This window comes from the organism of the source record quoted next, unplaced genomic scaffold, assembly GCF_019419815.1.
Source record: "Pyrus x bretschneideri cultivar Hongxiangsu unplaced genomic scaffold, Pyrus_bretschneideri_v1 Contig67, whole genome shotgun sequence".
NCBI classification, from domain to species: domain Eukaryota; kingdom Viridiplantae; phylum Streptophyta; class Magnoliopsida; order Rosales; family Rosaceae; genus Pyrus; species Pyrus x bretschneideri.
The window spans coordinates 1,437,431-1,451,828 of NW_025999806.1; the positions used below are offsets into that span (position 1 = coordinate 1,437,431).

The following is a 14,398-nucleotide window of genomic DNA, read 5'->3' on the forward strand; positions in this document are numbered from 1 at the left end:
AACTTGAGAACCAAGAAAGTAATTCTCTCAAGAGATGTAATCTTCAATGAGTACAAACTGGGATTGGGAAACAAACAAAGAGAAGAGTGTGAGTGTCCACTGGACAATAATGCCATTAAAAGTAGATTTTGAAAATTGAAGAATCTGATTCAGAAAATCAAGTAATTCAGAGTGAAGCTTCAAGTTCAGAGTCCAATGCCAATGGCATATATCTTCTTCTTCTATTTTATTTTTTATTTCTAAGGTTTATTTAAACAAAAATAAAAATTGTTTTTTATTATTTAAATATTTTAATCGACATGACAATATTTAGTTAGACTCGTGAGACCCAATTAAGTGTCACATCAGCACATAATAAAAATTTTGACAAAATTCTGACGAAAGGACCACATTGATTTGCGACATCCATTTTCTGATACTAAATTGATTGATTTTCAATTTCAGGGATTATTTTGATGGGATGGGCCAATTTCAGAGACCATTTATGACAAAAACGGTTTAGAAAATAAAATCTCAAAATCAAAGGTTTGCTGCGCAGATCATTGAAGTTTGAATATTAAACTGTAATTCCCGAGACAAACCAAATATTGAGCCTTATATTCTTGGAAATATCTGGACCTCTAGTTTATGGAGAATTTTACGGTTTGTGATTCCAATTTCGCTAGAAGACGTTATTGCTATTTTAGTACAGACATATCAAAATAAAAAATTTGATGTGCAGATCAGTGAAGTTTGAATACCAAATATTCAACCTTATATGCATGAAAAGATTTGGATGCCTAGTTTATAGAGAATTTTACAGTTCGTAATTCTAATTTTTCTAGGAGATGTTATTACTATTTTAGTGCAGACATCCCAAAATCAAAGATTTGTTGTGCATATTAGTGAATTTCGAATATTAAACTCTAATTCTTTGAGACGAACCAAATATTGAACCTTATATGCTTGGAAAATCTGGATGTCTAGTTAATGGAGAATTGTATGGTTCATGTTTCGATTTTTTTAGGAGACGTTATTGCTATTTTAATACAGACAACGCAAAATGATGATTTTTTGCAGATTTGCGAATATTGTCAAGATTTTGGAGATTTAGTAGTGTCCAAGGCACAAGTGGGGCCACCTTAAAAGAAGGAGTATTTAGGTCTTTTGATCTGATCATTAAAGGTGGAAGAGGCACAAGATTAAATCAATGGCTCGTATACATGTTGATTACCTAAGCGGAAAGTAAGTTCTTACAAAAATTATTTCTTCGTAGTGTTGGTGCTCAAAAGCACCATCCGTGGGTCCAATGAGCTTGTACTCTATGAGAACTCTTAGAATTTTAGCCAGAACGTAGAATAAAGATTATTAATAGTAGGGTTTAATAAGGTTTGATCATTGGATGTGAATTTATTGATAAATTTTAGTTTTATTGTAATTTTATTTTATACTTAATAGTAATTATGCAATACGATGAAAAAACAATCCGTATTAAAATTTAAATTGAATGTAGAAAGAGATTACATAGCTTGCATCATATCCACAATCACAATGGTGGGTGGGAATTAGGATAGTATTACATATTGTAAGGACTATTTTTATACCATCAATGAACTAGAGATTTCTTCTTCAATCATTTTCCATTTCCACAAAGTTAAAAAACAAAAAATAATTCAATCATAGCTTCAACATTTACAACAATTATGCACCAATTCAATCTGCAGTCACATTTGTCGTAGTTGGGGCCAAAAACGAAACCTCGAACCATTTCTCAGTCCACGAGCCACTCCACATGGGGTGAGGTTGATGGTTCGAGGGGCCTACCCTACCTCTATTGGGTCAATGCCGTGCTTCACTGATTGGCTTCGGAAGGGCTTAAGGAGGCAGAGTAACTGCGTTAGCAATCTGTTGCCCTCCTAAAATTGTATCGTACGGCCTAAAAATATATTAGAGAAAGTATGCGGCCCTGTGCCAACCAGTGTCAAGTGTCATATCATAAAGCTGGGTTGCAACTTGCAACTACAGAAATTTATACGGCCTTGCTGAATCTGCTACCTCAAAGCCTCCGGAATTATACGAATTCTGAAATATTTTACACATCAGTTGGAGATATCATCTAGTCTGAATCTTTGAGAGATTACAATCCTCGATCACTGTAATCAATGGGGCTGCTTCACGCATGATCGGAAGGTTCCAAATTCATGTCACGGAGCTTTAGACTGAGAAGGCCATTTCATTACCGACGTCTGAGTAATATTCGTTGTAGTTAAGGTATTCCCAAAAATGAGAGTCCAAACTCCCCATGTTTAGGTGACTTGAGGTAGCAGAGGTGCAGTTCCTTCATATTCTTGTCAAATGTTTGTTTTGTTGCAATCACCTGCAAAACAGATACACATGCATGTTATCGACAGGCTCATCCGTAATTTGAATATGATATTTCGGACCACCAGTTTTCATTTTAATGTTCTACAAAAACTGTACTTTAGAATTTAACTGCACAAATCCTCTATAATGTCCTCATTGCAAATTTGCACGACCATCTACTTAAGCACCCGAAGTAACCGAGGGTGCCCTGACACATGAATGCATATATGAAAGCAAACCCAATTGCCATGGATGACTTAGGTGTTCCTGGAAACATAGTATGCATTACGTTTTAAGCACATGAAGATCCAAAACTTCAGCACAGGTTGAGGTTTATATAGTATCGCAATACCCAATCTAGCAACACTCCTCTTGCGCTTTCTCCTGATTGTCATAGTTGCTGTTATATTTCTTTAAATGGCATTGCTAGTTCGACCAAAGTGAAATTGTTTATAATTTTATATCACCTTAAGTTCATGTCCGCTGTTATTTTCAACTTTAAGGATGTGATCATCACCTGGGATATATTTATTCCAGAAAGCCTTCCCATTGTATTCGCTTCAGCTGTTCCAACATCCCACAATCCCCCAGTCAGACAAGACCTGAAGTCAAGAGCACACTGCAGAATGCTTTCAATGATGCGAGCTATAGATCGTGTTTCATCAGACAGGAAACATCTGCAAAGGTCAGATTCATGGTTAATTGACAATCAAAGAAAACAATATCGAGAAACCTTGAAATGTCAAATGATTCCCCAAGAAGGGCCACATTCCTTTTGTTCAAATTGCTTATCCCTAAAACCCCCCTTTTTGTTTGGCAACTAGAAACAGATTTCCACCTCACCAGCTGATCTCTTTTACCATCTCATTAAACTCTTCAAATCTTTTGCACAGGAAAGAACTTTAAAAAGTGATAGGTAGTGTGTTGGAGTACTGCTTGCAACCGACACAATTCAAGTGGGTTACCCTTGATAAAAACAATTTCTTTCCACCCTTCTAATCTCCTAACCATTTTCCCACAAATTTCATAGGCCAACTTCCCAGTCGACAACCCAATTTAGCAGCTAAACCCTTCAGTGTAGTTTCTTGCCATTGCTTCCAGAAATCTTGTAGCCGACAGCAAGTACACACTTGGTGCAAACTTTTTTCTCCGTTATTTACTACAAGTGAATACAAATACTTCTATTGATACAACTAGTAATCACAAAGCATGGCAATTTAGAAATACAGGGCACATATATAACAATGGTAAGAATATTGTACACAATGACCAATGAACTTACATGTCAAGCGAATGTGTTAAATATTCCATATGTACAGAGTGAAGGTCCATCATATCTTTGACCTACAGTAAACAAATGTCGATTTAAGATCAACGTCATAAAAATTTCTAGAAGAAAAGGCGTACCAGAAGCAATTAAATTATATGGTGTAAAGAGACATGATATGAATCATAGATGTCTATATGTGGCATTTCATCTTTCTAGAGATACCACTAAAATTATATAACTTTACAATTTACTCAACAGTTATAGTTCAATCTAACATAGAGCAATCTACTAAATCTTATACCAAAATTCGAATTGTGATTTTTTCCTTAGTTTGAATCTTTGTTTTATCAGAATATTTTTCCATTACAAAAAGATAACAAAATCATGTTTAAGGATCTCCAAAGTTTCACATCCACAATTGATCTGTACTAAAAAATAATAAGATTTAACGAATTTTTCTATCTTTGCTAGAGTTTGACATAGCAGCAAAGAAGGAACATATTCCAAAGGCAATAGAAATGACCCAAAAAAAAAAAAAAAAAAAAAAAAAAAAAGAGTAAGATAAATAGATTGTACTCGAATTTTCACTCCAGAGAGTAATGCAATCATGTAAACGCATAAGCAATGTAAACGCCAATCTTACTATGCTAATAACAATGTCATTTTTGTAATATTAACATATGGAGGAGATCAAAGGCATTTATGCGGCCAAGTGTTGTGAAAGAATCTGCATCGTAGAAGTGTTTTTGGATTTCCCATAAACTGAGACAGACTATTACATTTTTTTTATTAATGGTTTGTGGTGTCGGTTGATGTGATATAAACTAGCACTCAAATTAAAACCTTCTTATTGACAATTGTAGTAAAGATGTAAGGAGGGATCATTCTAGGCTGGAGATTAGAAGGGATTGCTAATCTACTCTAAACTGACTAAAAAACACAAATCTAAACTTAAAAACATAAAACTAGGCTTGAAAACACTTAACTAGACTCAAAGAACTCAAAACAAACTAAAAAGACTCAACACAGCACAAAACAAGCAAATTGACTCAAAACAGAGACTAAAGAATGATTTGGACGAATTCTAACTTTAACTTGACTCAAAACACTTAAAAACACAAATTGGACAGATTCTAACTAATTTGACACAACAAAGTAAAGGGGATTGTGTTTTTGACGAATTTAAAGTAAAAACAAGTAACTAAAAGACTTAAATAAGTTTGGCACGAAATTGGGTGAATTCATGGGTGATAGGCTAGCTAGAGGGTCATTATCCACACACGACACACTTGCATACAAATTAATTTCCAGTTGCTTTTCCAATGAACTATGAACCTCAACGTCCCATATTAACTGTGAACAGCACTAATTAACCCTCAGATTTTCCTTAAGTCATTGAATGGGATGGGATACACATCAGCAACCAAATTATTCTTCAATAGTTCCCTACATGAACAACATAATAGAGATACAATCAAAGATCATTAAGCTTTGTGAAAATCATAAGCATTGACAAGGCATTCGTAACTATGAACAGTATGATACTCCTGCCAGGAATTTACTTAACATGATCGTGACCAGCAACCTCCACTACTTGTGAATATAAGTTCATAACGATTAGGTGAAACTCCCTTTTATTCTAGCATCAAATTCATGCATGCAAACTAAGTAGACCTCCTTAATCAGCATACAAGAATAAGTTATCAATCAAGCAATTAAGTAAATTGCATTCACGATTGGAAGTGATCAATTCATATTGCAAATATAATCATGGTTTCAAAGTCTCCTCTAGCTAAAACAAGTTTAGCTCTTCATGTTCACAATTAAACAAAGAAAACTTAAATTAAACATTGAAAACAAAAGATTGAATACACCTAGAAATGTTCCAACAATCCAACTTGAATGGCAAACACGGCTCCAAGCTATTCTCTCGCCTTTCTCCTTGCAAAATTGTGGCACAAGAGTGTTTGGGTATGAATTATGGTGATGGATGGATAGGTTGGATTGTGGTGAAAAATGGATGATTTCTGGTGTGTCTTAAGGTGCGGCAATGCTCTTTATTTATATGGGAAGGAAGGGGCACGGCTGGGAATTAAATTGGGAAAGGTTTAAGACTCCAAATGCTCCAAGAAAAGGGTAACAAATCAGAATCCCAAGAAGAAAAGGGTAAGTGATATGCGGCAGATCTAGGAAAGAAAGGGAAAGAGGTTTGCACAGCAAGGATTTGGTTTTCTAGAAGGAAAAGGTGTGGCTCCTTTTAGGAATGGGATTAGGACTTCTAGAAACATATATTTAGGTGTCCCAATATAATTAGGGATCCTTTTGTAGCTGGAAATTAAGTAGGAAAAGATTAGGATTGACTAAGTCAAAGTAAGGTAGTTTGACTCATGTTTCCTTCTTTATAGCTGATTCATTTTCTTCCAATTCTTGAATTAATTTCTTCCATCTCTTTAGCAGATTCTTAGCCTTTCTTGAACTTCAATTTCGTCCATCCATCTTGCTCCATGCATGTGCTATCCATTCCAAGCCCAAAACTGCTCCAAATTGCTCCAAATTGCATTTTCTTGCCACTTTAGTCAATTGGACCTACAAACACACGAAAATAACTTAAATCACTATAATAAATAGAGACTAACTCACTAAATGCAAGAAATTAAACTAACAAAGTCGCATAAATATGCTCCTATCATCTGTTATGGACGACATGAGGTTGCTTATTTTATTTCTGGAATAGTTACGTGATGTCGGTTAGGACTGCCACCTTGTCAGTAATTAATGTCGCATGTATCCGACGTGATATTCGATGTTGCTTTTAACCTACGCTACTATCATTTTTTATTTTATATTGCTTTTCTTCTTGGTGGTGGATTAAAGGGACTAACTGACATCAAAAGCCTTTTCATGACGCTAGCAATGGTGTCGGTTCTCCTATCCGACATTGCATGATTTGATGTCGGATTTTTGCCAAAAATCCAATAGAAATTATGTTTTCTTGTCGGTTTTTGGACCGCCAGTTATAGCCACTTTTATAGCAGTGTGTTAGCTCTGATGATTATTTAACTTGACTTTTTTTTGTAATTTAAGCATTAAACCTTAACTATGTTGTAACATCATAAAACATGAAGGTAGAGAGTTCTAGGTTCGATTTCTAACGCTTGTGAATCACACGATTATGATAAGGGGAAGACTGAAATGTCTCTAAGAGTATTTTGGGCCTCCGGAAAAGTGAAGTGCAGTAGTGAAGCCACTAACTAGTTCAATTAAAAAAAAAAAAACTATGGATAATTTCATCATGTAAACTAGTAATTTTATTAAAATAAACCTGACGTGATCTTTCGACAGAAGATTAATGAAATAATCTTCTTGCCACAAGTTTAATTTATGTACTTGTTTGAACATGTGATATAAGTTGCTTTGGTTCAATGTTCCTAAACTTTTTTCTTAAACGCTTATATATCTACAAAGAGTGTGGGAACAAATTAGTATCTAACTCGTCATCCACAATATTTAACATTAAGGTCTTTAACTTACAAGTAGAGATGAATTCTAATAGATCGTATTACTAAGTGACTCTTGAACATTCTTAAATTATCCATTATGATTTCCAAATTCTTTAACTTATGAGTTTAATTAGTTATCTCAAGTAGTGATGGGCCAATTGTCTTTCCAGCCAGAAACGTTGGCTAGAATATGAAGTTCATCAAATTAATGTGAACCCAATAACCAAATACCCACAATGTGGGTAGCCGCAAATCCAAAATCCTGTCTCTGTCCAAGGAAGATGCTCACTGCTCATCTCCCTCAATAGTAGCAAGCAACAAAATAATTCTAAATAGTATATGAGCTACGATGGGGGGACAATCATTTTTTGGCATCACATTTGATACACATTTTGTAACTTGTATTTCAATTCATCGTTTATGGATTATTTTTTAAAAAAATTAGACAAATTTAAAACCATTAAGACATTCATTTGTAATGTAGAAAATAGACGAATACGATTTTACAAAGAAACACTAAAATAACAATCATTTAATCCAACAATCACATAATTTCGGATTTGATTGATTTTGGTAGACATGTTCTTTGAGTGAAGACTCAAAAGATAGACAGTTGGATCGTTGAAAATGTTTAAAGAAGGGACCCTACAAAATGTGTATTCCCTGATCCTAACCCAATATATATCTATAGTCTCCTTCTGTAAGGATGCCTCAAACATTTTTAATTAAGGGGCATTTTGTAGTGCTCATTCATAAGCATCAATGTTGGGTGAGCAGAAGGCATGAGTAAGAATGAATGATGACTATATATAGGTTTTCAAAACCTACAAAGACAAATAAAAATATTGATGGTTGGAAATTAAAAATTTAGCTACGTTCATTCATCAAGTGAAATTGTTAAAGAGTACTTTGATTCAAGTTAAGAAATTTGAGCTGTTATTGGATTTAGTCTAGTTTTCTAATTTTTACAATTTTATTTAAATTTCTTTATTTATACATTTTTACTCAGATTTTTATTTTAAATATTTAAATATAAAAATCTAATCACTTTCAATGAAAAATAGATTGATACATATATTTTTCACTTTCAATGAAAAAGGAAATTAACATGCCACCATGTATGCTACATATATGATAGATTGATAAAATACATGTTAATTTCCTTTTTCACTTTCAATGAAACATGAAATTAACATGTCATCATATATGATACATAAAATACATTTAACCTGTGATAGAGGTATATACAAAAATAAATAAAATTTAATCAACCTTAATCTATGAAAACAGTCCAAAAATTTTTCATCTTCCATAACATTTATAAATCCATATATTTATTGATATATATAATACCTACAACATAGATTAGTTAACACAATTAAGGTTTAATGAGTAATGAGTTATAAGAAAGAATTGAGATACAGATTAGGAGTAGGAATAAGGAGAAACACTATTTAGTTCTTACACTTAATCTTAAAATTACGTAAAAGATAATCCTTTAAATAAAACGATATTTATACCAATTTAATAAAATAAGCTGATGTGGATAACCAGTGACTAATTCTTATCCAACAAAGTGGACTAAACATAAATTGGCCCTATATCAAATTTACTCTTGTTAAATTTGCAGGACAAATTTGACTTTCTTGGGATGAAAAAAAAAAAAAGAATCGTTTTCAGGCTCTCTTTACAGCTTGATAGATTAAGGGAGCAAGAAGAAAGTTATTGGCAGCAGCGGTCAAGAATTAAATGGCTACAATGCGGCGATGCTAACACTTCTTTCTTTCACCAGTCCACTGTGCAGAGAAGAAGACAAAATAAGATTATGAAGATTGAGGATGGTAATGGGCAGTGGGTCGAGAATGCAAATCAAGTAAGGGAAGAGTTGAGTGCTATTTTGGGGATGCCAGTTGTTGATAACCCTGGTACTTACCTTGGTCTGCCGACAATTTGGGGTAGGTCTAAACACCAAGCTTTGGGGGTATATCAAGGAAAATCCAGGGTTGGAAACAGAAGTTGTTGTCACATGCGGGAAATGAGGTACTTATTAAAGTTGTTGCCCAAGCTATACCAGTTTACCCAATGAATAATTTTAAATTTCCTACAAGTATTTGCAAGGAATTTGACTCTCTTGTGGATGGGTGTGGGGACAAAATGCTGATGATAAAAAGATCCATTGGGTGAGTTGGGATGTCTTAGGCTTGCCAAAACAAGAGGGAGGTTTGGGTTTCAGGAATTTGCAAGAGTTTAATGTGGCTTTGTTGGCTAAATAATGTTGGAGAATGGTGATGGAACCAGAATCCTCATGGGTTAGAGTTATGAAGGCAAGATACTTTCCAAATTCATCATTTCTGGAAGCTAAAAAAGAAAGCAGGGCTTCGTGGGCTTGGGCAAGCTTACTGGAAGGGAGAGAGATTTTATTGGGTGGTGCTCAATGGTAGGTGACGAATGGTGAAACTATAAGGTTATGGGTGGATCGGTGGATTCCTTCATTACCAAATGGGCATCCCAACCCTTGTGTGGATTCTAATATAAACATGAACCAAAATGTTGCCTCTATAATCCGGCCTTCCTCTCAGGAATGGGATCTTTAACCCATTAGTTCTTGCATCTCTTAGCGGGAGCTTGATGAAATAAAAGATATACAAATTGGGGACCCTTCTTGTAATGATAGATTTATTTGGCCTTTGGAGAAAAGGGGTGCTTATATGGTGAAATCGGGTTATCATTGGTTACATGGTAAGGAGTCTTCTAATCGAAACTGGAATTCCTCCTCAATGGCATCAATCAATAGCCAAGTCTGCGAAAGTATTTGGAAGTTGGAAACCACACCTAAAATTCGAACTTTTATGTGGTGAGTCCTTCATAAAGCTCTTGCCACAAGGTTGGATCTCTTTAGAGACATGTTGCTACCTCAGCAATATGCCCCATTTGTAATGAGCAAGATGAGTCTATGGAGCATATGTTTTTTCTATGCCTATGGGTTGAACCTGTTTGGTTCGGAGGCCAACTTAACTACAAGATGAATAAAAATGAAATTGATACTTTTAGTAATTGGTTACATTCTCTAATTGTGAATAATACGGGCAGTAGGCAAGATAAAACTTGACTTTTGTCACAAGTGGCGTTCACTTGTTGGAATATTTGGAAAGAGGTATGCAATGCTATTTTCAATCAAAATAGTGTGTCTCATTTACAGGTTATTCGCAAGACTAGATCTGCCTATACTGCTTTTATGGAGGCTACTAGGAGAACTCAAAGGGCTACAAGTGGTAGGCAGACAAGCTCAGACAACCATGGAAATCTACATGGTAATTCTCAACCCATCTCTGCTTGGTCTCCACCTGATCGGTCATTGTTTAAAGTTAATGTGGATGCTAACTGGAATGCTACAAGGAAAAAAGAAATATTGCAATGGTAATTAGAGATTCAAATGGTAAGTTTGTTGCTGCAAGGAAATCATGTATCTCGGCGTCAAGCGTTCAAGTGGCAGAGGCAAAGGCGATCTTGGAGGGGTGTAAGCTCGCCAAGAACTTGGAGTTAGATAAAATCGTTATGGAATCAGATTCAAAGGAATAATTTTAAGCTTAAGTAATTCCATAGTCAATGGCAGATAGGACACGGTTCCAGTCTTAAGGAAAATTCTGTGTGTGAAGGACTTTTTCCAAATGTGTCGTTGGTCCTGGGTGCCTTGCTAATCGATTAGCTTCTTCCAAGAATTCGGAGATGAACGATTATACTTAGGTCAAGAGACCTCTATCTTCAATAGTTCATATCTTGAATAAGGATGGTTTACCGTGTCCACCTTAAGTCTTGATTTGGTTCGAGTGATTTAGGATGACACAATGTTGTGGTTTGTGTCGGGTTTTTGCTCCCTCTATGACTCTGAAGTAGTTTCTTTGTGTTATGTTTGTTAGTTGATCCTTGCTGTGGACTTCCTTGTACCTTTTTTGGCTTTGCCCTCGTTATAAATCCAGTTTACCTAAAAAAAAAAAAAAACTCTAGAGGAATTCTTTAGATTCAAGGCAAGAAGAGTTTTCGTCTGTATGGCATAGAAGTTGTAGACTTTGTCGACAAAAAAAGAGGAAGATGGAGAAACTAGGGTTTTGCTTTTTTTTTTTTTTTTTTTTTTTTTGGGGTCAAACGATAAATTTTGTTAGATTAAATGTAAGATTAGTCACTGATGGGGTTTAAACCCCATGTTGTCATGCAAGAGCTCAACACTTGTTCACCACTGTAGTAAAGAGCCACTTGCAGAGACCGAATTATTTTTAGTTTGCATAATTCATTTATTATAATATTTTATGTTAAGTTTATTTTAGTTTTCATGTCATTGCCACATCATTAAGTAGTATGAGCACAATATTCAACTTTTAGTTAGAAATTTTTTCTTGAACAAATGATATTAGCTATATTAAAGGAATGAGGGAGTGGCTAAACCTCACAATGGGTTAGCAATAATGTGATTTAAATTTGTCTTTGATGAGAATCAAACATAAAACTTCTCACTTACAAGTGAAGAGAAATACCACTAGGTTGTGGTACTAAGTGACTTTAATTAGAGCCATTTAGATATTCAAGAGCTAGCAAGGAGTAAAATATTTGTCCAAATATTTTTCCCTTGATTCTAACGCTATATATACAAGGGATAAACTTTGAGAATTGTTATTGGCACTCCAAAATTCTCATTCTACACTCCAAACTTTCTATATTTAGAGAAAAAAAAATACACTTGTGAGGAGTGTAGGATGAGATTTTTGGAGTGCCAATAACACTTCCCTAAACTTTTTGACAAATATTTTCACACTTCTTATTAAACTAGTAGGTGATGTGACAATGACATGAAAATAAATAAACCTAAATTACAATTTATTTAAATTATTATAAAAAGAAATAAAACAAGTTTGAATTAAATGTACCAATCAATAAATTACAAAAATTGTTATGCGATAAAAAAAAAATGATTATCAAAACTTACCAATACGACTTATGTAACATCCCACATCGCCCAGGGGAGTGGATCCTGTAAGCCTTATATGTATATTCTCATTTCTACTTAGCATGAGGCCTTTTGGGAGCTTATTGGCTTCGGGTTCCGTAGGAACTCCGAAGTTAAGTGAGTTCGAGCGAGAGCAATCCCAAGATGGGTGACCTACTAGGAAGTTCTCGTGTGAGTTCCCAAAAACAAAACTGTGAAGGCTTGGTCGGGGCCTAAAGCGGATAATATCGTGCTACAGTGGAATCGAGCCCAGGATGTGGTGGGGGCTCGGGCCGGGATGTGATAATTTGGTATCAGAGCCAATCCCTGGTCGGAAGTGTGTCGACGAGGAAGTCGGGCCCCTAAGGGGGGTGGGTTGTGAGAGTTGGCCTACTCACCCGCTCTCTTAGTATAGTTAAGATCGTTTGTTAAAAATTAAAAAAAACCAGATGAGGAAATCTAATTAAATGAAAGATGGAAGAAAGGAATCCTGACTTTTGGCCATGCATCAAGTTAGTCACATATAGAATGTTATGCAACCAATTAAAGCATACTTGAACTTGTTAAACAAAGAAAGCTAAGGTAGCCAAAAGGAAAAAGGAATAACTTATACCAAAAGAAAATAAATTTCTCAGTTTCCAACCTCTTGATTTATACATGCCAATACCACCATGTGTATAATCCAACCAACCATTGCTTGCATTTTGCACATCACAAGATTCATGTACAAATCTATCTACGAGCTGATACAAATTATTAATTAACAAGAGAGACTAGTACTAGTTTGATTTAGATCGATCGATGGAGGGAAAGCCGAATTCTGCAACTATTAATCGTGTTTACGAAGACATTAAACCATCGGAAGAATGGGCAAGGGAGGAAGCTTGTGACACTCTCCTCGTCTATCTGCAGGGTTTGTTCCTTAGTAATCCCCCCTTTCACCATATTAATGTGGCTATACGTTAACTTAGGAGGTGATCAAGGACGTTGGATATTTAATGTTGCATTATAATCTCTATGTGTTTATTCAATCAATTCGTTTTTCTTCAAAGACTCATGTGCTTGCTGTAGTCAATCAATCTTGATGTGGGAACTGGGACGACACGTTATGGACCATGTTGGAAATGTTTACAACATTTGAGATTAACCTATGTGATGTATGGAAAAGTGTTGTTTTTGAGGTTGCTTTGATTGATTTATTGTGCAGGATTTAGAAGGGAGAATCTGAGGATTCAAGTGACGTTAGCTAATCAAAACTTAAGGGTGCTTGGTGAACGGCCACTTGGTCATGACAACAAATGGCAGCGTTTCTGCATGGAATTCCCAATTCCCTCCAATTGCGACACCAATGCAATCTCTGCCAAATTTGAGAATGACATTCTCAATGTCAAGCTTCCAAAGCTGATTGATCTCGCAGCAGTTAAATCGAATGACAAACCACAAAAGCCACCCACCACCACAGAAGCACCTAAGCCTCAAAAGCACACACCCACCACAGAAGCACCTAAGCCTCAAAAGCCCATAAGCACTGGTGATCTGCCACATCCTCAAAAGAGGACTCATGCTAATCAAGAACAGAACAAGAAACACAATGGTGGATCACACGTGAACAAAAGTACTGAAAAACTTGAGGAGATTCGTGCGAAAAAGGCCGAGGAGGATTCAACAAAGGAGGTATACAAAAGAGCAATATTCAGGGATGAGAGGAATGCTGGCGGTGTTGATAGGTGTTATAGAGCACAAGGTTATAACTATAAGCAGGTGATTCAAGGCTTGGTCATGGCATTTGTATTTATTCTGGTACTTGGGTTGTATGTCAAGCATGTAATCACTTCCATTAAGGAATTCAAATGCGAAGAACTGTAAACATGTAATCGCGTTTTATGTCTAGAATCCAACTTGACATACAATCGAATAAACTAAATGCATGAAATGAATAAAATGGCAATTTGTTTACTTACATTTCATTGTAATTTAAATTTGGGCAAATTACAAAAAACTACCTCAATTATGGATCGAATCTATCATACCTCATCTTTTAAAAATGGTAATGTCATACCTCATCTTTAGAATTTGTTGCAATATTATACCTATGTTCGTTTGCCCGTGAATTTCTCAGTTAAATGTCTACGTGGCTTGATGCAGGGCTCAGTTCCTCGGCCAGATGGATTCCACGTGGCACCACACCCAATGTTTTCCCGACAAATGGCATCCACGTCAGAAAATATATTAGTTTTTTTTTTCTTTTGGGAATTTGAAATTCAAAATTCAAAATTTGAAATTCAAATTTCCCGCCAAAAAGTGAGA

General features: G+C 35.3%; 2 protein-coding genes across 2 annotated transcripts; one reads left to right on the forward strand and one right to left on the reverse strand.

The window, feature by feature from the left end:
* Positions 1 to 1,544: 1,544 nt before the first annotated feature.
* LOC125472214 lies at positions 1,545 to 4,477 on the reverse strand. The gene is made up of 3 exons (XM_048573411.1): positions 3,626 to 4,477; positions 2,861 to 3,020; positions 1,545 to 2,356 (listed from the first exon to the last, which is right to left on the reverse strand). Exons 1-3 carry the CDS (start codon positions 3,676 to 3,678, stop codon positions 2,246 to 2,248), a joined length of 324 nt encoding a protein of 107 aa, XP_048429368.1. The 5' UTR covers positions 3,679 to 4,477; the 3' UTR covers positions 1,545 to 2,245.
* Positions 4,478 to 12,764: 8,287 nt separating this feature from the next.
* Positions 12,765 to 14,028, forward strand: LOC103940402 (inactive protein RESTRICTED TEV MOVEMENT 2). Its single transcript, XM_018645779.2, has 2 exons — positions 12,765 to 13,004; positions 13,299 to 14,028. Exons 1-2 carry the CDS (start codon positions 12,893 to 12,895, stop codon positions 13,955 to 13,957), a joined length of 771 nt encoding a protein of 256 aa, XP_018501295.2. The 5' UTR covers positions 12,765 to 12,892; the 3' UTR covers positions 13,958 to 14,028.
* Positions 14,029 to 14,398: the final 370 nt, after the last annotated feature.